This window comes from Pseudorca crassidens, chromosome 5, assembly GCF_039906515.1.
Source record: "Pseudorca crassidens isolate mPseCra1 chromosome 5, mPseCra1.hap1, whole genome shotgun sequence".
NCBI lineage: Eukaryota > Metazoa > Chordata > Mammalia > Artiodactyla > Delphinidae > Pseudorca > Pseudorca crassidens.
In genome coordinates this window covers 77,115,405-77,139,648 of record NC_090300.1, presented here as the reverse complement: position 1 = coordinate 77,139,648, position 24,244 = coordinate 77,115,405, and the positions used below count along the sequence as shown (strand labels likewise).

Here is a 24,244-nt window from a genome sequence, read left to right as displayed (position 1 = left end):
TCACTTAGCTTGTTTTCATGGTTCATCCTTGTTTTAGCCTGTTTTAGTATTTTGTTACTTATTATGGCTGAATCATATACCCCATTGGATGGATATTCCATATTTTGTTTATCCACTTTGTTAAATTTATTCTTTTTGATACTACTATAAATAAAATTATTTTCTTAATTTCACTTTCAGGTTGTTCAACTCTGGTATATTAGAAACACAACTGTTTCTTGTATAGTGATTCTCTGTCCTGCAAACTTGCTGAGCTTGGTTATTATCTCTGATAGTTTTTTTGCATTTCCTAAGATTTTCTATATATAAGATCATGGCATCTGCAAATAAGAGATCATTTTCCTTCTTCCTTTTTAATCTAGAAAGCTTTTATTTCTTTTTCTTGCCTAACTGCCCAATCTAGAAACTCCAGCACAATGTTGAATAAAAGTGGCATGAGTGGACACCTCTGTCTTGTTTCTGATCTCACAGGGAAACCTTTCAGTGTTTCAGCATTTAGTGTGACATAAGTTATCAGTTTTTCATAGACATCTTTTATCAGGTTGAGGAAGTTCTCTACTATTCCTAATTTGTTTGGTGCTTTTATGATGCAAGCTGTTGGTTTTTGACAGGAGCTTTTTCTGTTGAGATGGTCATGTGGCTTATATCCTTAACTCTATTAACACGGTGTTTTACTTTGGTTATCCCTGTGTTGAACCAACTATGCATTCCTTGGACAAATTCCACTTGGTTATGGGGTATAATCCTTTTTTAATGCTGGTGTACAATCCTTTTTTTATGCTGCTGAATCCACATGGCTATTTTGTTGAGGATTTTTACATATAAATTCATAAGGGATACTGTAGTTTTCTTTTCTTGTGATGTCTTTGTTTGGTTTGATATAAGAATAATATTGGCCTTGTAGAATGAGTTGGGAAGTGTTCTTCACACCTATTCCCTTTTGGGGGAAGAGTTTGTGAATGGTGCTAATTCTTCTTTAAACGTTCTATAGATTGCACTAGTGAGGCCATCTGGTCCTGGGTTTTTTCCTTTGTGGGAAGTTTTGATTATCAATCTCCTTAATTGTTACAGGTCTACAGTTATAGTTTCCATTTCTTCTTGAGTCAGTTTCAAATGTTTATGTCTTTCTAGAAATTTATCAACAATTACACAATATGTATAAGTATATATCACACATAATCTATATAACACATATATTATAAAATGTCCTTAGATTTTGAGAAATAATTTTTTTCCTAAAGTCTTTGTTTGATACTTGTATAGCCATTTTATGTGTTTCTTGGTTTCTGTTTGCATAGCATATCTTTTTCAACCTTTTACTTTCAACGAAGATTGAATCTAAAGTGTGTCTGTTGTAGAAAGTATATAATTTGATCTTTTTAAATCTACCCTGTCAATATCTGTCTTTTAGTTGGAGTATTTAATCCATTTACCTTCAATGTAATTTATCGAAAAAAAAAGATTTATGCCATCCATTTTGCTATTTGTTTTCTTCACACCTTGTCTTTTTTGTTCCTCTATTCCTCCATTACTAACTTCTTTTGTAAAATAGGTATTTTCCACTGTACTATCTTAATACCCTTTAAAAAATTATATATATTTTGAGTTATTTGCTTAGTGGTTTCTCTAGATCATAATTAACATTTTATAACCATTTACTCTGAATTAACACCAACTTAGTTTCAATAGTATATAAAAACTCTGCTCTTATAATTCTGTGCCCTCTATACTCCCTGTGATACTACTGTCATATAAATTACATCTTTATACAGTATGTGTGTGCCCATCAACACAGATTTAAAATTATTGCTTTATTTAGTTGTTGTTTAAATTATAAAGGAGAAAAAAAAGAGTTACAAACAAAAAATGCACTTATGCTGTTTTACATTTACCTATATAGTTACTTTTAACAGTGCTCTTTACTTCTTCATATGGATTTGGGCTACTCTCTAATGTCCTTTCTTTCTGGTCTGAGGGATGAGATGCTCTTTAGTACTCCTTGTAGGGCAGGTTTACTGTCTATAAGAGAAGTTAAGGAGATTAATAACTTCCTTAGCTTTTGTTTACCTGGGACTCAGATCTGTCCTTCGTTTCTGAAGGATAGTTTGACTGGGTATAGAAACCTGGGACAATGGCTTTTTTCTTTCAGAATTGCCTTCTGGCCTCCATGATTCTGACAAGAAATCAACTGTTAATCTTACTGAGGATTCCCTGTAATCAGTGATTTTTCTTTGCTTTCAGGATTCTCCCTTTGTTTTTTGATATTTGATTATGATTTATCTGTGGTGTGGATCTCTTCAAGTTTATTCTACTTGTAGTTCACTGAGCTTCTCAGATGTGTACATTAAATTTGGGAAGTTTTTTGCCATTATTTATTCAAATATTCTTTCTGCCTCTTTCTCTCTCTCTTGTCATTCTGACTTCATTATACATACATTGGTACACTTGATGGTATCCCCACAGGTCTTTGAGCCTCTGACAATTTTTCTTAATTCTTTTTTCTTTCTGTTCTTCAGCCTGGGTAGTCTTAACGGACATATCTTCAAGTTGGTGGATTTTTTTCTTTTGCCAGGTCAAATCTGCTGTTGAACTTGTCTAGAGGATTTTTTTTTCCCTTCATTTCAGTTATTGTACTCTTCAACACCAGAATTTCTGTTTGTTTCTTTTTCATAAAAGAAATCTCTTTATTGACATACTCTACTTGGTGCGTTATTGTTCCTATACTTTCCTTACATTCTTTAGACATGGTTTCCTTTAGTTCTTAGAATATATTTAAAATATCTGATTTAAAATCTTTGTCTAGTAGTATAGTGTTGGGCTTCCTTACAGTTTCTACTGATTGCTTTTCCCCCGGGTATATTTTCTTGTTTTGCTGCATGTCTCAATTTTTTACTGAAAACCGGACATTTAAAATAATATAAAGTAGCAATTCTGGGTATAAGATCTGTCCTCCTACCCAGGGCTTGATATTACTGCTGTTTGTTATAGTAGTTGTTTGGTGACTTTTCTGAATTCTGTAAGGCTTGTATTCTTTGTTGTATGTGCCAGTGAAGTGTCTGCCTGATTAGCAGAGTGGTCAGTTAATGACTGGACAGAGACTTCATTAAATGTGCGCATGTTGGGTAATGCCTTCAACAATCAGCTAGGCAACTGATGATTCTGCCTTAATCTTCACTTCCTTCTTGCACAGAGTCTCATGGTCAGCCAGAGGTGAGAGTTTAGGGCCTTTTCAGGTCTTTCCTGAGCAGGCACACAACCCAAGACCATGCATGTGTCCTCCTAGTTTCCAAAGTATAAGAGCTTTTCAAAGGTCCCATGGAGAGTTCACTCCCTAGCTTTTCCTTTTAAGTTTTTGATTAGTCTACTGTTTGCCCCAACTGTTACCAATGTCTCAGACAGCCATAATATGCCTGTAATTGTTTTTGCAATTACCCCAAGGGAAAAGGCTTTTGCACTGGTGGAGCTTTGAATCAGGTCAAATACAGGGAACCTTTCAAATAGGATGTTCCAAGAACCCACCAGACAGGTCAAATTATGACAGTTCTTTGGAAAAGAAGCTCTGAACATTCTACCACCATTTTGCTCTCTCTAGTGGCTGTTGGGCCACTGGTTCTCACTGAAAAGGTGGGCTATTTTTCAAGGCTAATGTGGTGATAGAGAGCCAGGGATGGGACTTAGGCAAATTAAAATTCTACAAAGCTCATTCTTACAGAGATTCAGCAATTTTTTTTTTTTTTTGAGTAAACACTTTCTGAATGGCTGTCAGTCTTTGGTTAATTTCCAGAGTTCTGAAAAAGTTTATTCTAAAAACAATTTTGGCCACTTTTCTCACTGTTTTTATGAAGGAGAGAATTTCTGTTGAACTCCCTTGGGTCACTTTCCATGTTTCTAAATTTTCAGGGAATATCAACTATATCCTGCCCTATGCTTGTCATCACTGGAAATAACAGTAATATTTCCATTTATACCATAGTGAAAAATGCACTGTCCAACAACTGTACAATAATAAATCTTGACTTAAAAAGCTTCTTTCTTCAACAAAATTAAATATATCAAAGGGAATATTTTATAAAAATTATTATTTATTTCCCTGCCTTCCCAAATATTTATGCTTTTCTCAGTAATGTGGGTTATCATTAAGAACATCAATAACAGGGATGTCTTTAGAACAGTGGTTCACAAGGTTTGGTCCCAGGAGCAGCAACATCAGTATCTCATGGAAACTTGTAAGAAATATAAATTTTCAGATCCTATCCAAGTCATACTGAATCAGAAACTTTGGGGATGGAATCTAGGAATCTGTTTTTTAATAACGCCTTGAGGTTATCCTGATACAAGCTGAAGACTGAAAATAGCTAAATTTTGTGTAAAGAGGTACTTAAATAAGTGTTTCTGGGTTTTATTTTAGAATATCTTTTCTCATGTTTTTCTCTTGTTCCTAAGGTCTTTCCTATTGCTTCTCAGGGTATTTCCCTAGGGTATTTCCCTAGAGCAGCTTAGTAACCATTAAAATATTTAAGATAATGGATGTATACTGACAAACAGAAGGCTGAATTTAACTTACAGTAACATTAGGGCAAGCAACTGGTTGGGAGGGTCTGGGTCTTTCAGTTTTAAAACTTAGCCTAAAGGGGTTTCCAGACATGGGGCTTTCAGTGCTAAAATTGGGAAAGTTCTGGGTGAACCACGTTGTGTTCGTCAGAGTAACATATTCTAGCAGTGTGACAGTAACCCACATAAAGAGGTCCCACATGGACAATTTAAAAAACATATATTTTTGTTTTGAGTTTTTCACACATACCTCTAAGCCAACTGAGAATTAATTTTGACACAAGGTGTGAAGTGAGGCTCTAAGCTAATTTTATTCTGCTAAGCAACTAGCTAATTTCTCCAACATTTATTTTTTAAAAATTCATTCCTTATCACTAATTTGCCCTTATACTGTAAATTATTTTTAAAACTTAAATTACAGTATAACTTACAAGCAATAAAATGTACAAATTTAAACAGTTCAGTTGGAAGGATTTTTGACAACTGTATATGCCCATGAAATTAAAACCCCAAACATACCTTTTCCATCAACCAACCCAGAAATCTCCATTATGCCTCTTTTATAATAGGACAATTAGCGGCAACCACGTTCTGACTTATCAATACAAGTTAGTGTTGCCTGCACATGATTATAATTAGAATCATACAGTATGTATTTTTGTGGTGTGTTCTGTTTTACTCAACACGATGTGTTTTAGTGTCATCCATGCTGTTTGAGTTTTATTATGGATAGGCTATTATGAACATTCCTGTTATAGTGTAAACATAAGATTTCTTGGATAAAATCTGGGTGATAAGGTTAGGTGTATGTATAATTTCTTTAAAACTTCCCCAAAAGTTCTTGTAGTGGTTGTGTAGTTTTACATGCCCACCAGTAAAGAATAAGAGTTATAACTGCTCCACATCCTCTCTAATGTTTGTTGTCATCATTATTTTTTCTTTAGCCATTCAACTGGATAGGATATGGTATTTCACTATGGCTTTAAAAATGTTTTTACTTAGGCATAATTTACATTCAATAGAGTAATCATTTTTAGTTTACAGGTAAGAGTGTTGACAACTGTGTATGTTGTATAGCCACCGCCACAATCAAGATGTAAAAAAGTGACATTGCTCCCACCAAAATTCCTCTAACCCTGTTTTGCTTATTCATTGTGTTTTTTGCATTGCCCTGATGCCTAATGTTAAGTAAATTTTCATGTGTTTATAAGCCACTGATACACCTTGTTTTGTGAAATATCTGTTTAAGTCTTTTGCTCATTTATTTATTAGTATTATTATTTTGGCTGCGTTGGGTTTTCATTGCTGCACGTGGGTTTTCTCTAGTTGCAGCGAGTAGGGGTTACTCTTTGTTGTGGTGCACGGTCTTCTTACTGCGATGGCTTCTCTGGTTGCAGAGCACAGGCTCCAGCTGTGTGGGCTTCAGCAGTTGCAGCACGTGGGCTCAGCAGTTGCGACACGCGGGCCCTAGTGGGCACGGGCTTCATAGTTGCGGTGTGTGGGCTCTAGGGCATGTGGGCTTCAGTAGTTGTGGCACACAGACTCAGTAGTCGTGGCTCGCAGGCTACACAGCACAGGATCAGTAGTTGTGGTGCATGGGCTTAGTTGCTTTGCGGCGTGGCGTGTGGGATCTTCCCGGACCAGGGATTGAACCTGTGTCCCCTGCATTGGCAGGTGGATTCTTAACCACTGCACCACCAGGGAAATCTCCCCTCATTTTTAAATTGAGTTACTCACCTTTCACTGCTGCTTTGTGGGAGATGTTTATATATTCTGGATATAAGTTTTTTGTGAGATATATGTACTGGGAATATTTTTTCCCATTGTATAGCTTGCCTATTTGGTTTCTTAATGGCACATTTTTTTATGGTTAGTGTTTAACATATCTTGTCCAAGAAACTGTCGCCTACCTCAGGGTTGCAAAGATATCCTTCTATGTTTTCTTCCAGGAGGATTATGGCTCTGGGCTTCACACTTAGATTTATAAGATTTATAATCATCTAGAGTTAATTTTTATATCTGGAGTAAGACTGAGTTGAAATTTGTATTTTTCCATAAAGATATCCAGCTGTTTCAGCATTTATTAAAAAGACTTTCCTTTCACCACTGGACTGACTTGGTCCCTTGGTACCATTTAAGAAATCTTTGACTAATCCAAGTTCACTAAGATTTTCTTGTATGTTTTTTACTAGAAGTTTAGTTCTACAATCCATTTCAAGTTAATTTTTATAGATGATGAGTGGTAAGGCTAAAGTTATTTTCTTCTTTTCTCTACTTATTCTACCAGTTATAGAAGAGGGTGTTTAAATCCGCAACTCTGTAGATTTGTCCATTTCTCTCTTAATTCTGGGAATTTTTGCTTTATGTGCTTTGAAAGGATTACTAGGTACATGCACAATGAGGGCTGTTATGTCTTCTTGAAGAAATGATGCTTTCATTATATAAAATCTCTCAGTAATAACACCATTTGCCTTGAAGTCTATTTTGTCTCATATGAATATAGTCACACCATCTTTCATATGTTGTTTATATAGCATAATTTCTTCTACTCTTTTACTTACAACATATGAATCTTTATATTTAAAGTGAATTTCTGACAAAGGGTCTATATTTGGGTCTTGGTTTTTTTGAACCAAGCTGACAGTTTCTGCATCTTAAAGTGCTAACTATAATGTAGATATTAATATAGTTGCATTTTAACCTCACACCTTGGCACTGCTTTTTTCTACCTTGTCTTTTCTTCCTTTCCTACCTTTGTTTGGAGGAAGCATGTATTTTTTCATATTTCATTTTATTTCCTGTATTGACTTACATAAACTATACCCTTTTGGAGTATTTTTAGTGTTTCCTCTAGAGATTATAACATGCAAGTATAAATTATCACAGGCTACTTTCAATTAATTTTACACCACTTCTCAAACTGTATAAGAACCATCCTCCCCCTTTCTATTTGTGCTTTGGTGGCCTTATATCTTACTTCTACATATGCCATAACTCACACAATACGATGAAGTTATTTTGTTTTAAAGAGCCAATCATCTTATAATGAAACATGTAAAATTATTTCCTAAAAAATGTACCTTTTATACTTATCCAGGTATTTACCCCTTCTGTTATTCTTATTTCCTGTCTGCAGATTTAGGTTCCATCTGATATAATTTCTCTTTAACCAGAACAATTTCTTCTAGTATATCTTGTAGGTCTGTCAAGAACAACTTCTCTAAGATATACTGTCTGTTTGAAAATGTCTCTATTTCAACTTCATTTCTGATGACTAATTTCAGGAGATATAGGATTCTAGGTTGAAGGTTTTTTCTTTCACCACTTTAAAGATACTGTTCCATTCCTTTATGTCTTCTAATATTTCCAGTGAGAATCCAGCTGTCATTTGTACTGTTCCTATATATGTAATGTGTTTCTATGTTTACTTTTAACATGTGCTCTTTAGCATAGCTTTCTAGCACTTTACAATGCATGGTTTCCTTTGCATGTATTCTGCCTTGGCTTTGCTATGCTTCACAGATCTGTGGGTTGATATCTTTCATCAGTTTTTGAAAGTTCTTTGTCATTATGTCTTCAAAGATTCTGTCTCCTCTTTATTGTCTGACATCTCCTCTTTACTTCCATAGACCTTGGATGCTCTGGTCTACTTTTTTTCCCTGATTTTCCCTCCACCCCTCCTGATTTACGTTTCAGTTTGGAAATTTTCTTTGACCTATGTTCAAATTCACTGATTCTTCCCTCTTCAGATTCCAGTGTGCTGTTATGCCTTTCAGACAAAATTTTCACTTGTGATAGTTAAAAAAAAAATTTCTAGCAATTCCATGTGACTCATTTTTCATATGTTCTATATCTTTGCTGAAATTCTCCCATCTTATCATCCATATTGTCTACCTTTACTCCTATATCCTTTAGTATTTTTATCATCATCATTTTATCTTATTTTAAAATACTTGTTTGATAAATCCAACATCTGAGCTTTTTCTCAAGTTACTTATACTGTTTTGTCTTGACAACCAGCTTTTCTTTCTTTTTTGCATGTTTTGTAATTTTTAATTATAAAGTAGACACTTTGGATAAAATAACAGTAGAGGTTGAAATAAAAAATAAATAATATTTAATTCCAGAATTGGGAATAATCCTTGTGCCAGGCCACTAGAGTGGGGCAGCTGTATCTATATGATCTATAGTTGAGCTGCTACTGGATTTTGTTTTAGTTTAAGTTTAGTTTCAAATGTTTTGAGAGCAGAATTAAGACTTTTCTTTCTGAGGTGCTTAGGCTATGAGCACTGGTAAAATTCCCTTTACTGGTGTAAAGATCTCATCTCATTACACACACACACACACACACACACACACACACACACACACACACACACAAACATACACCTTTATAACCCTGCTGCCAGCTTCTGAGGTTGCTGGTAAGTTTTCTTTGCTCTCTAGACCTGTCCCAGGCTTGCTATTTCTTGGAGGTATCTCTGTCCACACTGCCTCAGAGGGCTTTTTCTCAGCTTTCTTGCCCCACTCTCATCCTTGAGCAGCTCAAAGTACGGAGTTGCTGAGATTAGTTTTCACAGATCTTCTGCTCAAGGTCCCCTATTTACTGGCAGGTGCCTTGTATTTTGGGATGCTCTGCTCTGTATGACTCAGTAATAACTTTTTCTTAATTCCCTGTTGTTTCACAACCTTCGGTTTACAAGCTCTGAGGTCTTAGTGAAGACCCATGGAAAAGAGTTGGCAGGTAGGTAAGGACTTGCTCTGCGGCTTCCCAGAATTTTTTATCAGTTTCACCAGTCCACTGAGGCCATTACATGTTGGGGTAAAGTTTGGTTGGTTCCTCGCTATCCCCGTCTAACCCTTCTCTTTCTCCCACCGCTCTTCCAAGGAGCAGCTGCCATGGGTGTCTTCTCTTCTATGTAGGGCTAGTTACTATCTGGAAGTTACTTTACTTAGGTCACTTTGAATCCTCAGTTCTCTGATGAGTTTAGTTTTTCTAAACTTATCCAGATGGTTTGGGTTGTTATGGTTAAGAGTGATGGTCTCTTAAGGCCCTCAACATTCTAACACTGTAACTAAGGTGTATTTCTGCTTCACAGTTCTGTTCCAATAATCACTATTTTGGGGTGGTACTATGCTATTTTAGTTGCTGTAGCCTGAAGCATATGGGTACAATTTTCATTTACTTGCACTGCATATTAATAATTTCCTTTATTTTCTAAAATTGTAGTACTATAATCCTTAACAAAGTACCATAGCTTATTTGAAGACTCAAATTCCCAAGACTTTCATTCAAATATCAGTTAGTTATACCAATATCTCAGAACAGCTAAAACCAGAAAGAGCTCTACTTTTGTAAATGATTAGCCACCTTCTTTCTGTCTTAGACTCAGTCTATCTTGAACTATAAAGAATCCTCAAAAAGGTAGGCTGCAGGAATATGATGATATGTCTAAGTATATGCAGGGAAGGATCAGGTGGCAAGAGGGACTGCAATCTGAAAACTGCAATAAAAGATCCAATTTTTGGAATGCTTTTCCAATCATGTTCCAGCCACATGTATCTTCAGTTTGAAGAGTACTTTCTGATTTTCTTTACTTTATATTGAAAAAATGATTTAAAATAGTTATCAACACTGAATAGCATTGCTGACCCAGGATATAGGTTTTATCCCTATATCTCAGATCCCAAAATTTCAGAAAGCATTACTTAAATTTTTAATTAAAAACAAAATGACGTAGCATAATATAGTGGTTAAGGTAAATCCTGCCTATACCACTTATTAGGTTTTATTAGCTACTATGAGCAAATCACCCTTTAAACTTCAGTTTTCTCAATGGAAAAATGATGATAAGAATGATGCTCCCAAGTCTACCACAATCGACTTAAGATATTTTTCAAAGAATACCACTCCCCAATTCAGGCAGCACTGAATACCCACATGTGAAGTACATAAAGTACTACTGACATTAAGTTCACAATGAAAAATTCAGAACATAGGAAAACAATGTACTGTAAGTCACCATAAAGTAACATGTATTAGATACCTACAAACTTCAGAAAACAGAACTATTATTTATAGAATACAAGCTTATCTCATTTTACTGTGCTTCACTTTATTGTACTTTGCATTTTTTACAAATTGAAGGTTTGTGGCAACCCTGCTTTGAGCAAGTCTATTGGTGCCATTTTTCCAACAGCATTTGCTCACTTCGTGTCTCTGTCACATTTTAATAATTCTTGCAATATTTCAAACTCTCCACCAGCAAAAAGAGTATGACTTTCTGTAGGCTCAGATGATGGTTAGCATTTTTTAGCAATAAAGTATTTTTAAAATTAAGGTATGGACATTGTTTTTTAAGATATAATGCTAATCTAATAAACTACAATATAGTATAATTATAAGTTTTACATGTACTGGGAAACCAAAATATTTGTTTGACTTGCTTTATCGTAATATCTGTTTTGGTGGTGGTCTGGAACTGAACCTGCAATATCTTCAAGGTATGCCTGTGTAAGATAAATAGGTTTAAAAGAAAAACCTAAAAGAACATAAGAAACTTTAATCAAGACTCCCGCAAAACCACCAAGGAAGATTTGAAAAAGAATTAGAAAGAACTTCTAGAAAGAAAATGGTACTTTGAAATGAAAAAGTTAGTTTTAGCCTAAAGAGCAGATTAGACACAGATGAAGAAAATTTATGAGCTAGAAAACAGATCTGACTGAAATTAAGTACAAGGAGATAGAGTTGATAAATATGAAATTGGGATTAAAAGACATGGAGAACAGAATGGTAATGTCCTCTCTCATAGGAGTTCAAGAAGGACAGAATACACAAAATGTGGGAAAGGCAAAATTTAAAAGATTCCAGAATTGATGAGACAGGACTCCTCTGATTCAGCAAGCATAATGAATTCCAGATAGAGTAAATAAAATGCTAGACACAGACACATTTTAGTAAAACTGCAGTGTACCAAAGACTAAGAGACTTAAAAGCAATCAGTAAAAAAAAAGAAATCACCTACAAACAACAAAGAGTGATCTTTTTTGTTAAACAACAACGAAAGAAGACAGATAGTATAAAGTAATATGTTCATAGTATTGAGAGACAACACTTGTCAACATACAGTTCTAGACTAAATTTATAAGTGAGGGCAAATTAAAAACAGTTCCAGGTAAACGCTAAGAGTAATTACTATCAAGAAATCACTGCTAAAAGAACAATCTAAGAGCTCCCACTAAGGTGCATTTGGATATTTGAGGGACATTTTTGCTTTATGAAATAACTAAGGAGTTCTATTAGCATGAGGATGGGAGCTAGAAAAGCTAAATTTTCTACAGTGATCAAGATAGTCCTATACTATGAATCCAGTCCCAATGCTGGTAATGACTTGCTGAGAAACACATAAGAAGTAAGATACAAGAAAGGATGATGAACAAAAAATTGTAGAACACTTGGATTAGCTGTTCATAAACAAAAAGAAAAATGACTAAGTTTGAGGGATATATAAATGAAACAGAAGTAAAATACTAGAAACAGCCCCATTATAATTAAGGCTTCCCCAAATCTGAGTCATTTGGGAGAACAGCTGAATTACTGATAAGGTTTTAGTCTAAAACTGTATGGGTAATAGCCACATAAGCACAGACACAAACTGAAAGTAAAAAATGGAGAAAAGATGAGGCAAATATCAAGCAAAAAAGTCAGCATAGCCACAGTAATATCAGGCATTATAGCTTCTAGGGTAAAAACCATTATTACAAGTAAAGAGGATCATAACCTAATGGTAAAAAATTTCAACTCACCAGGAAGGAATGCTGATTCTAAAATTAGATGCACATAGTAACATAGTTTCAAAGATATAAGGAAAATAATTGCTGCCAGGAAAAACTGTTAAACCCACCATTCAGATAAACTTAAAAAGTCTCCTTTAATAACAGATAAGGTTGGGCTTCCCTGGTGGCGCAGTGGTTGAGAGTCCGCCTGCCGATGCAGGGGACACGGGTTCGTGCCCCGGTCCGGGAAGATCCCACATGCTGCGGAGCGGCTGGGCCCGTGAGCCATGGCTGCTGAGCCTGCGCGTCTGGAGCCTGTGCTCCGCGACAGGAGAGACCACAACAGTGAGAGGCCCGCGTACCACAAAAAAACAAAAAAAAACAAAAAAAAACAGATAAGGCGATAACAGATTGAAGTATAAAGAAGATATGAACTATGCAAGTAACAAGGATGAGTTAACAGACATACAGAAAACCTTGCAGTCAACAAATAGAGAATACATACTTCCTTCAAGCACATTCATAAAGACTGATCTCTTATAAGTAAGTCAAATACCAAAAGAAAATCTATCATACAGAACATGTTCCCGGTCAACACTGTAATTCTACAATTAAGTTGTAAAATGTTAGAAGAAGATAGCCAAAATACCTCCCATAACTTTAGAATATAAAAAACAAAAGGTTTAATAATTAACAGGTCATAGTTAAAATAATAAAAACATTATTTTGATTAACATATCCTACCGATATAATACGATCTCCTTTCCTGAGCTCTCCACTAAGATCAGCAGGTCCGCCAGCCAAAATAAAGGAAATAAATATTCCTTCTCCATCTTCACCTCCTACAATGTTGAAACCAAGGCCTGTTGAACCACGATGAAGAACAACTTTTCTAGGTTCCCTGAAAATTAAAAAAATATTGAATACCTTAAAACATATAGAGGACTTGACTTTCTATCAATGAGAATTCCCTACTGATAAATCATATTTCCATATTATAAAAAAAGTCAGATGAAATTTAAAGTTTTCTAAACTCTGGGGTAAAGAGATTCTTTCCAAGCCTAGAAATTAAAAGGAAAAATCCTAATTTTATATAGAAGCTAAAAATCCTTGTTAAGAAACAAACATAAAACTAAAATAAAAAGGAGAAAATGTGGAAATTAAAAAATAATGATATAAAGAGCATACTCAAAAAATAATACTCATGAAAAGCTGATGTTGCACACACTTCACTGCCTAAGAAGCAGTCACTGTCTCTACTTCTTACATGTTGTAAAAGGCAGATATCCCTTTGTCTTAGAGAAGGTAGGAAGGCCCCCTTTCTACTCTCAAACGTATCAATCATGAATAACTTATGCCAGTCACTGCAATTTCACTCCTGTTTGCTAAGGTGAGGCTATGACCCTATTCTGGTCTCTAAGAAATAACAGGAAATTTTACTGTCACTTCCCAAAGAAAGACTCTAACAAGGACAAAGCATATTCTGTCCCCATACAAAGCGTATTTGTTCCCCTCCTTATTCCAAATCACTCCCACACAAAAGAATGAACTATAAAATCCTGTTACTGATTTGGACATATCACAATCATGAAGATAACCAGCAGAATCCCAGAGATACCATGGACCTAGTTTTGCTACACAAATGTTAGAAATGCCCATCTCTAGACTTTCTATATAAAGTAATTAAATATCTTTATTTCTTAAGTCACATCCCTCCAATTCATCTACCTATCTCTGCTTTTCATCCATTCTAAGATGCATCTCTTTTGTTCCCTCCAACTCCCAATTTAAAATCTCTGAAATCAGAATACATCTTACCACTAATAACATTTCCCATTTGCTGCCACTTATACATAATTGTGTGAAAACCATTTACATCTTCCAGTAAGACCATGAAAATTCCAAGAGCTGACTGTTTTAGATATGATGAATCACAGAATATCATTTGAGATTAGAATGTATCATATTTGGTAAATATTTTAAAAATTTAATTTGCTTTTTCTAAAACACTGCAGAAAGCTTTTGGTAACAAACGGCTTAACAGAAGTAAATATTTCTAAAAACTGTATTTTAGGGATCCTTCCATATAATGTGGAATTAATCTTCTTAAATATTTGTCTGCTCAAAACTTAAAGCGGTGTGTTTTCTAGTCATACATAGGTATTCATCATTAATCAGCTTTGTCAGTTCACTTACAGGATTAACAAAATTATACTGAGTATTTTCTTGTCAAAAATGGCAAAATTCAACAATATGTTATTTAGGAAATATATACATAAACACCTATATGAAAGAAAAAAGGGAATAGTAAATCCAAAATTCAGGAAAGGAGTTAACTTGGTGGGGCAATGTAGGAGAAGCAGGGTAGGATCAGGGGCACAAGACAGGTTTCACTATACTGGTCTTACTTCCTTGTTAGATTGTGGACTCATGGTTTAGGGTTCCTATAATACATTAAAATATATGTATGAATTATAATTTTGCATTAGCAAATAATAATTAAAAAATACCCTGCTGAAATCCAATAGTATTTCCAGAGGAAAATAAATTGAATTTTCAAATAACATAAGCACTTGAAGAGATGCTCAACATCATTAGGCACTAGGGAAATGCATCAACATCACAATGAAATACGTCTCACCTATAACAATGGCTATAAAACAAAACAAAAGAGAAAAAACAAATGTTGCTGAAGATGTGGAGAAACTGGAATCCTCATATATTGATGGTGGGAATGTAAAACGGGGTGGCTGGTACAGAAAACAGTTAGGTGGTTCCTCATGAACCTAAACATAGTTACCATATGACCCAGTAATTCCACTTCTAGGTATGTATCTAAAGGAACTAAAAGCAGGTATGCAAGCAGATATGTGCATGCCAGTGTTTATCCCAGCATTATTCACAATACCCAAAAGGTGGAAACAACCCAAGTGTCCATCAACAGATGAATGGATAAACAAAATGTTGTACATACATATAATGAAATGTTATTCAGCCATAACCAGAAATGAAGTTCTGATACATGCTACAACATGTATGAATCTTGAAAACATCATTATGCTATGTGAAAGAAGCCAGATACAACAGGTTAAGTATTATAAGATTCCACTACATGAACAATTTAGAATATGAAAATTCAGAGAGAAAAAATGTAGATTAGAAGCTACCAGGAGCTGGGAGAACAGGGAAATGTGGAATTACTGCATAATGGTTATAGAGTTTGTCTGAGGTGATGAAAAGGGTTTGTTTCTTTTCTTTTGCTGCGCCATGCGGCATGTGGGATCTTAGTTCCCTGACCAGGGATCAAACCCACGCCCCCTGCATTGGAAGCGTAGTCTTTTTTTTTTAAAAAAAAACATCTTTAGGGGCTTCCCTGGTGGCGCAGTGGTTGAGAGTCCGCCTGCCGATGCAGGGGACGCAGGTTCCTGCCCGGGTCCAGGAAGATCCCATATGCCACGGAGCAGCTGGGCCCGTGAACCGTGGCCGCTGAGCCTGTGGGTCCGGAGCCTGTGCTCCGCAACGGAAGAGGTCACAACAGTGAGAGGCCCACATACCGCAAAAAAAAAAAAAAAAAAAAAAAAAATCTTTAATGGAGTATAATTGCTTTATAATGGTGTGTTAGTTTCTGCTTTATAACAAAGTGAATCAGATATACATATATTCCCATATCTCCTCCCTCCTGCGTCTCCCTGCCACCCTCCCAGGTGGTCACAAAGCACCGAGCTGATCTCCCTGTGCTATGCAGCTGGGAAGCGTGAAGTCTTAATCACTGGATCAGCAGAGAAGTCCTGAACAGGGTTTGGAAAAAGATAGTGGTGTTGGTCATAAACATCATAAATGCAATTAATGCCACTGAATCGCAATTTGAAAATGGTTACAATAGCAAATTTTAAGTTATATATATTTTACCACAATTTAAAAAATTTATAATGTAATATACTAAAAATCACTGTGTTGTACATTTTAAATGGTAAACTGTATGGTTTGTAAATCATATCTCAATAAAGCTGTTAAAAAATGAACTTTAGAATTATTAACTGTTTGTATGTTGGGATTTCTTTTATTTTCTCTTTTTATTGGTAATGCGATATAATCTCTGAAAAATTGTTTAGGGTTAAATTGTGGAGAACTTCTAATATGAAGTAAAGATATCTGTACTTCATTATCTGGGCAAAGGAGTATAATGATCAAAAGGGAGTGATAAAACACTCACCATTTAGGAAGACATATTCAATAATCAACTGCCTGATTTTTACAGAAGAATACAGAAAACAGGTAGGCCTGTTGTGTAATACTACAGAGTCCAACAAATATTCTAGACAACAGATATGTAGTGAAAAAAGATGGGGAACAGCAATCAAGATGTTAATATGACATATTTTTAATTTGAAAAATATGCTGATTAAAGACTAGATAAGCCATTAACTACTTCCTCTTTACTTCTATAAAGAAGCAGTATTAGAAAATAACAGCAACAATAAAACGACCATGATATGTCAGTATACTAGCACAGACTAAAGATTAACAGCCTTGAGAATTCACACCACAAACATATAATCACAAACACTATTCTTTCCAGTAATTTTCATCCTAAAACAATTACTGAGCACCTATTAAATTAAGTTCTCAATATTGCTAACTCCTGAAGAAGAGGACAAAGACAAACACCCCTATCTGACATTTAAGAGATCACTGCTTAGAGTCAGGAGTCTAACAAATAAAGAATAATTATAATTATAAAGGTTCAAAAATAATAATGCTAACAGTAATACAATTAATAAAAACATAAAATGACATGAATTGTCATACATTTTAACATTAAATGCTATAATATGAAATACTACTACATAATTTACTTCTACAAAAGCTATAAAGCAAACTGTTCAAACATATTATCATATTACTATGTTGAATAATGTGAAAAAGATCTAAAATATTTTTTCACTTTTTTTCCCACTTAGATAAAAGAGTTTTTTGGGGAATAAAAAGACAGTTAGGGCTTCCCTGGTGGCACAGTGGTTGAGAGTCTGCCTGCTGGTGCAGGGGACACGGGTTCGTGCCCCAGTCCGGGAGGATCCCACATGTCACGGAGCGGCTGGGCCCGTGAGCCATGGCCACTGAGCCTGCGCATCTGGACTATGCTCCGCAATGGGAGAGGCCACAACAGTGAGAGGCCCGAGTACCGCAAAAAAAAAAAAGACAGTTAATCTAAAAAACTGTTAGTGAGTAATGTTAGTAATGTTAGATGGAAGTAAATTTTAGGTGTCAGAATAAGTAGCAACACTAAAAAAAAGCAGTGATTTATTTGTAATATATGTATATATATTTTTGTGGTACACGGGCCTCTCACTGTTGTGGCCTCTCCCGTTGCGGAGCACAGGCTCCGGACGCGCAGGCTCAGTGGCCATGGCTCACGGGCCCAGCCACTCCGCGGCATGTGGGATCTTCCCAGACCGGGGCACGAACCCGTGTCCCCTGCATCGGCAGGTGGACTCTCAACCACTGCGCCACCAGGGAAGCCCTCTAATATATTTTTACACTTATGGCCCTTCAATGAACCCTCCAATAAAAAAAAATAAGGTTTAGGTTCATTACCTGTTAATAAAATTAGTCCTGAAAATTGTGACTATCCTAGTTGGCTAACTATAACTCCATCTAATAGTTGGCTTTATGTAAGAAGGATGACTATTCAGTTCGTTACCTTGTAATTTCATCATCTCCAAGCACTGCTTTCGAAACAGGTGAATATCTGGCTGGTGATGCTGGTGTCTGGCCCAAGTAGGAAGATGTGCTAACATGGTTATCAACAGGCTGAGAAGAAGCTTCAAAATAAAGTAAGTAAAAAAACACTTGAAAAAGGAAACATACCATTTAGTACCACATTTGTGGATTATCAGTTTCAAAGTTAATTAATGTATAATTCATATTCGCTCATTTATATAATAGAATTTGGTAGAGAAAATTTATTTACTAGGTAAAAAAATTAGAGAAGCTCAAGTTTCCAGGTAAAAACTAGTTTAGAAATTCAGATCAGTAAAGCAAACTTATTCCATTTGGTTTCTCTGAGAAAACAGAACTAAAAAGGAGTTTAGTTTTACAGTAACTGGAGTTACAGTAACTGATCTGCACAATGAAATCCAGGCAAGATTAATCAAAAGACTGTCATAGGAAAGACTGAACCAAATCAGTCTTAAGTACAATAACCTTATTCTTCTAAGAAGTTATTTTGCAGACTAATGTTTTTAGAAAGTATATATGGCTGATCCCTGAACAACATGGGGGTTAGAAGCACTGACCCTCCAAAAAATTGAAAATGCACATATAACTTTATAGTTGGGCCTCCATATCCATGGTTCTGCATCCACAGATTCAGCTAACCGCAGATCTGTAGTACGTACTGAAAAAATCCACGTATAAGTGGACCCACATAGTTCAAACCCATGTTGTTCAATGATCAACTGTATACTCAAAATCTGATTGTGAATAACGAAAACCGAAAGCTTTGCAAAAAGCTATGCTTGACAAAGTTTTAGAATAAATTGAGGGACTTCTGGTTTCCAGCTTGGCATATAAGAAGCTTTGAGTCATTACTCTGTCCTAACAACAACTAAAAAGGTGAACAAACTGAAAAATCAACAACCCTTTTTAGATGCTTAAGATAGAAGTCATAGGGCAAAACACTGTCCCCCAAATTAAGGACACTGAAAGGTGAATACAGAAAATCACAACTTACTAGAGCAGAAATCTCTGTGGTAACAAGTGCTGGGGTAGAGTAAACCTGAACTGTAATTAACAAATTGTTGGGGGCTCAGTGCGGATGACTTTGGGAGTCAAAAACTCCAGGGGGACCCCATCATCAGGGGCCCCACATTTTTGTGAGTTTTACCTCCTAGAACTCTACAGGTTCTCACAGTGAATACTGGAGAAAAATTCTGTCATGCTTCTGGCAGGAGGAGGGGAAAAGGAACCATTTTGAAATATATTACAAGCATTTTGTTCTTCTTAACAGTCTGTCCTCAGAAGAAGCTATTTAACCAGAGCCTCACCTGCTGGGGTTTTGTCAGAGCCCAACAGAGCTGGGGGAAGGGAAATAACCAAATCTAGCCAATTCTAGCCATCCTGTCCTAAGGGAGCAGAACTGGGGAGAATACTGAGAAGCACTGTGAAGAGCACTGCAGAGGCACAAGGTCACTAGGGGACTGAGACTTAATCACAGGCCTATTCAACACTTTTCCACTCCAACACCTTATCACCATATTACTAAAGGCCTATTTACAGCAGTTCCTTTTATCCAGTACATCATGCCTGGCTATCAAGAAAAAATTACAAGACACACAAAAGGCAAAAACACAGTTTGAAGAGACAGAGCAAGCATAAGAGCCAGACTCATATATGTCAGTGATGTTGGAATTATCAGACCAGGAATTTGAAACAATAATGATTAACGTGCTAATGGCTCTAATGGATAAAGAACACGATGGGCAATACAAGTGGAGAGATGAAAACTCTAAGAAAGAAACAAAAAGAAACACTAGAGATCAAAAACTCTGTAACAGAAATGAAGAATGTCTTTGATGAGCTACTAGTAGTCTGGACATGGTTGAGGAAAGAATCTGAGCTTGAGGATATCTCAATGGCAACCTCTAAAACTGAAAAGCAAAGAGAAAAAATGACTGGGGGGAAAAAACCAGAACAGAATATCCAAGAACAGTGGTAGAACTACAAAAGGTGGAACATATATGTAATGGGAATACCAAAAGCAGAAAAAGGAGAGAAAGGAATAGAAGAAATCTTTGAAACAATAATGATGAGAATTTCCTCCAGTTAATGTCAGACACCAAACCATAGATCTAGGAAGCTCAGAGAACACTAAGCAGGTTAAATGCAAAGAAAAGTTACACCTAGGCATATCCTTTTCAAACTACAGGATAAAAAAAAAGGGAAGAGGGGCTTCCCTGGTGGCGCAGTGGTTGAGAGTCCGCCTGCCGATGCAGGGGACACGGGTTCGTGCCCCGGTCCGGGAGGATCCCACGTGCCGCGGAGCGGCTGGGCCCGTGAGCCATGGCCGCTGGGCCTGCGCGTCCGGAGCCTGTGCTCCGCAACGGGAGAGGCCACAACAGTGAGAGGCCCGCGTACCGCAAAAACAAAAACAAAAACAAAAAACAAAAAAAAAAAAAAAAAAAGGGAAGAAAAGCCCTAAAAAAAGTCACGGGAAAAAACTGCACCTTACTGATAGAGGTGCAAGGTAAGAATTAAATATGACTTCTCAGAAACCATTCAAGCAAGACAGTGGAGTGTTAAGAGAAAAAACCCACCTGTGAAATTATCCTTCAAAAGTGAAAAAGAAATAAAGACTTCCTTAAACAAACAAAAATTGAGGGAACATTTATGGCTAGTAGATCTGCCTTTTGAAATGTTAAAAGAAGTCCTTTAGAGAGAAGGGAAGTTAGTAGGTCAGAAACTCAGTTACACAGAAAGAAAGGAAAAGCACTGATGAAGGAATAAGCAAAAGTAAAATAAAACTCATTTTTCTTATTTTTCTTATTCCTGATTGAGCTAACAAATAACACTTTGTTCAAAACAATAGCAATACTGTATTCGACTATGTCTGTATATATGTTTATGTATAAATGAAATGAATGTCAGCAATGATACAAGGGATGGGAGGGAGGAATTAGGATTATTTTGTTATTATAAGGCACTCACACTATCCAAAAAGCTGTAGTGTTACCTCAAAGTGGAATTAGATTACTATACATGTATATTGCAAACTCTAGGGCAACCACTAAAAAAAAGTAAAAGAATGTAACTAATACACTAAGAAAGGAGAGAAAACAGAATCACGCAAAATGCTTAATTAAAGCCATAAAAGGCAGGAAAAAAAATGGATGACAAATACAGGAGCAAAGAACAGGGTAACAAACAGAAAAGAGTAGCAAATATCATAGACATTAATCCAACTATATCAATAATCACTTAGAACATCAATGGCCTAAATGCACCAATTCCAAGACAGATACTGTCAGAGTGGGTCAAAAAACCAAGACCCAAGATATACTGTCTACAAGAAAGCCAATTTAAATATAAAGGCCTATATATTAAAAGTAAAAGGATGGAGAAAGATATACCATGCTAACACTAATCAAAAGAAAGCAGGAGTAGCTATATTAATTTCAGACAGAGAAGACTTCAAAGTAAGGAAAATTATCTGGATTAAAGAAAGGCATTTCTTAATGATAGAGTGGTCAGTTCTCCAAGAAGACATGATAATCTTTAACACCTAACAACAAAGGGTCAAACTATGTGAGGCCAAAACAGACAGACTGAAAAGAGAAATAGATTAATCCACACCTCTTTATCAGAAATGAACAAATATAGCAGGCAGAAAATCAGGAAGGACATAGCTGAACTCAGTAACATCACTAATCAACTGGATATGATGGACACCTATAGACTACTTCATCCAGCAACAGCAGAACACATATTTTTCTTAAGCTCCCACATAACGTTCACCAAGATAGATCATGTTCTGGGCTATGAAACATACCTTAACAAATTAAAAAAAAATAGAAATCATACAATGTCCGTTCTCAGACCACAGTGAAATTAAACTAGAAATCAATAAAAATATGATAGCTAAAAATCCCCCAATACATGGTGATTAAATAACACAAACACACTCTTAAAGCTTGGGTCAAAGAAGAAATCTCCAGAGAAATTTTAAAAATGTTTTGAACTAAAAGAAAATGAAAACACAACCTATCAAAATCTGTGGGATAGGGGCTTCCCTGGTGGCGCAGTGGTTGACAGTCCCCCTGCCGATGCAGGGGACACGAGTTCGTGCCCCAGTCCGGGAACATCCCACATGCCGCGGAGCGGCTGGGCCCATGAGCCATAGCTGCTGAGCCTGCACGTCCGGAGCCTGTGCTCCACAACGGGAGAGGCCACAACAGTGAGAGGCCCGCGTACCGCAAAAAAAAAAAAAAAAAAAAAACCTGTGGGATACAGCAAAAGCAGTGCTTAGAGGGAAATTTATAGTGCTGAATGCATATATTAGAAAAAAAAGAAAGATCTAAAATGAATCATCTTAGCTTCCACCTAATAAAACTAGAAAAAGAGTAAATTAAATTCAAAGTAAACAGAAGGAAAAAAAATAATAAAAAATTAGAGCAGAAATCAATGAAATTAAAAATAGGAAATCTGGGCTCCCTAGTGGTGCAGTGGTTAAGAATCCACCTGCCAATGCAGGGGACATGGGTTTGAGCCCTGGACCAAGAAGATCCCACATGCTGTGAAGCAATGAAGCCCGTGCACCACACCTACTGAGCCTGCGCTCTAGAGCCTGCGCGCCACAACTACTGAAGCCCACGCGCCTAGATCCTGAGCTCTGCGACAAGAGAAGCCACCTCAATGAGAAGCCCGCGCACTGAAACGAAGAGTAGCCCCTGCTTGCTGCAACTGGAGAAAGCCTGCGTGCAGCAAGGAAGACCCGATGGCAGCCAAAAATAAATAAATAAAATAAATAAATTAAAAATAAATAAATAAATAAAACAGGAAATCAACAGATTAAAAAAAATCAATAAAACCAAAAGTTGGTTCTTTGAAAAGATCAATAAAATCAATAAGCCTCCAGCCAGGCTAACTAAGAAAAAAAGAGAGAAGACAGAAATGAAAGAGGGCACATCACTACAGATTCCATGGAGATTAAAAGAATAGTAAGTACTATGAAGAACTTTATGCCCACAGATTTGATAACCTAGATGAAATGGACCAATTCCTTGAAAGACACAATCTGCCAAAACTCACAAAAAAGAAACAGGCAATCTGAACAAGCCTATATCTGTTAAAGAAATTGAATCCATAATGATAACCTTCAGTGGTGAGTTCTACCAAACTTTTAAGAAAGGAATTACACCAATTCTCTATAACCTCTTCCAGCAGACAGAAGCCAAGGGAATACCTCCTCATTCTATGAGGCCAGCATTATCCTAACAAAACCAGACAAAGAAATCATAAGAAAAAACCCTCTAGAACAACATCGCTCATGAACATAAATGGAAAAAATCTTCAACAAGATATTAGCAAATCAAATCCAACAATATATAAAAAGAATTATATACCACAAGCATCTGGGATTTATCCCAGGTATGCAAGGCTGGTTCAACATTCAAAAAACAATATGATCCATCACAACAACAGGCTAAAGAAAAGTTACATAATCATATCAATAGATGAAGAAAAAGCATTTGATAAAATCCAAAATATCAATTTATACGAAAATCTCTCAGTTAACTAGGAATAGTGGGGAGTACTGTCAACCTGATCAAGAATACTCGGGCTTCCCTGGTGGCGCAGTGGTTGAGAGATGCAGGGGACACGGGTCTTGCCCTGGTCCGGGAAGATCCCACACACTGCGGAGCAGCTGGGCCCGTGAGCCATGGCCGCTGAGCCTGCGCGTCCGGAGCCTGTGCAATGGGAGAGGCCACAACAGTGAGAGGTCCACGTACCGCCAAAAAAAAAAGAATACTCTACAAAAATCCTACAGCTAACATAATACTTAATGGTGAGGAGCTTGAAGCTTTACCACTAAAATTAGGAGCAAGTGAAGGATGTCTTAGTTAATGCATTAACATAAGAAAAGGAAACAAAAGGTATGCAGATTGAGAAAGAAGCAATAAAACTGTCTTTGTAGATGTCATGATTGTCAATGTAGAAAATCTGAAAGAACTGACCAAAAAAACCTCATGGAACTAGTAAGCAATTATAGCAAGGTTGAAAGATATATTATATATATTGTATATATTAACCTTTATACAAGGTTAATATATAAAGTTGACTGCTTTCCTGTATACCAGCAATGAACAAGTGAAATTTGAAATTAAAAACACACTACCATTTACATTAGCATTCCCTAAAA

At 36.2% G+C, this 24,244-nt stretch overlaps 1 protein-coding gene across 25 annotated transcripts in view; it reads right to left on the bottom strand.

The window, feature by feature from the left end:
- DLG1 (discs large MAGUK scaffold protein 1) overlaps positions 1–24,244 on the bottom strand; it is a 285,790-nt gene that overhangs the window by 83,639 nt on the left and 177,907 nt on the right. For all 25 annotated transcript variants that reach the window (XM_067738490.1, XM_067738497.1, XM_067738501.1 and 22 more), the window contains 2 exons: positions 18,029–18,149; positions 13,072–13,228 (listed from right to left, as the gene is read on the bottom strand). In XM_067738490.1, coding sequence (XP_067594591.1) covers positions 13,072–13,228; positions 18,029–18,149 — 278 coding nt within the window. The remainder of the gene's footprint in view (positions 1–13,071; positions 13,229–18,028; positions 18,150–24,244) is intronic.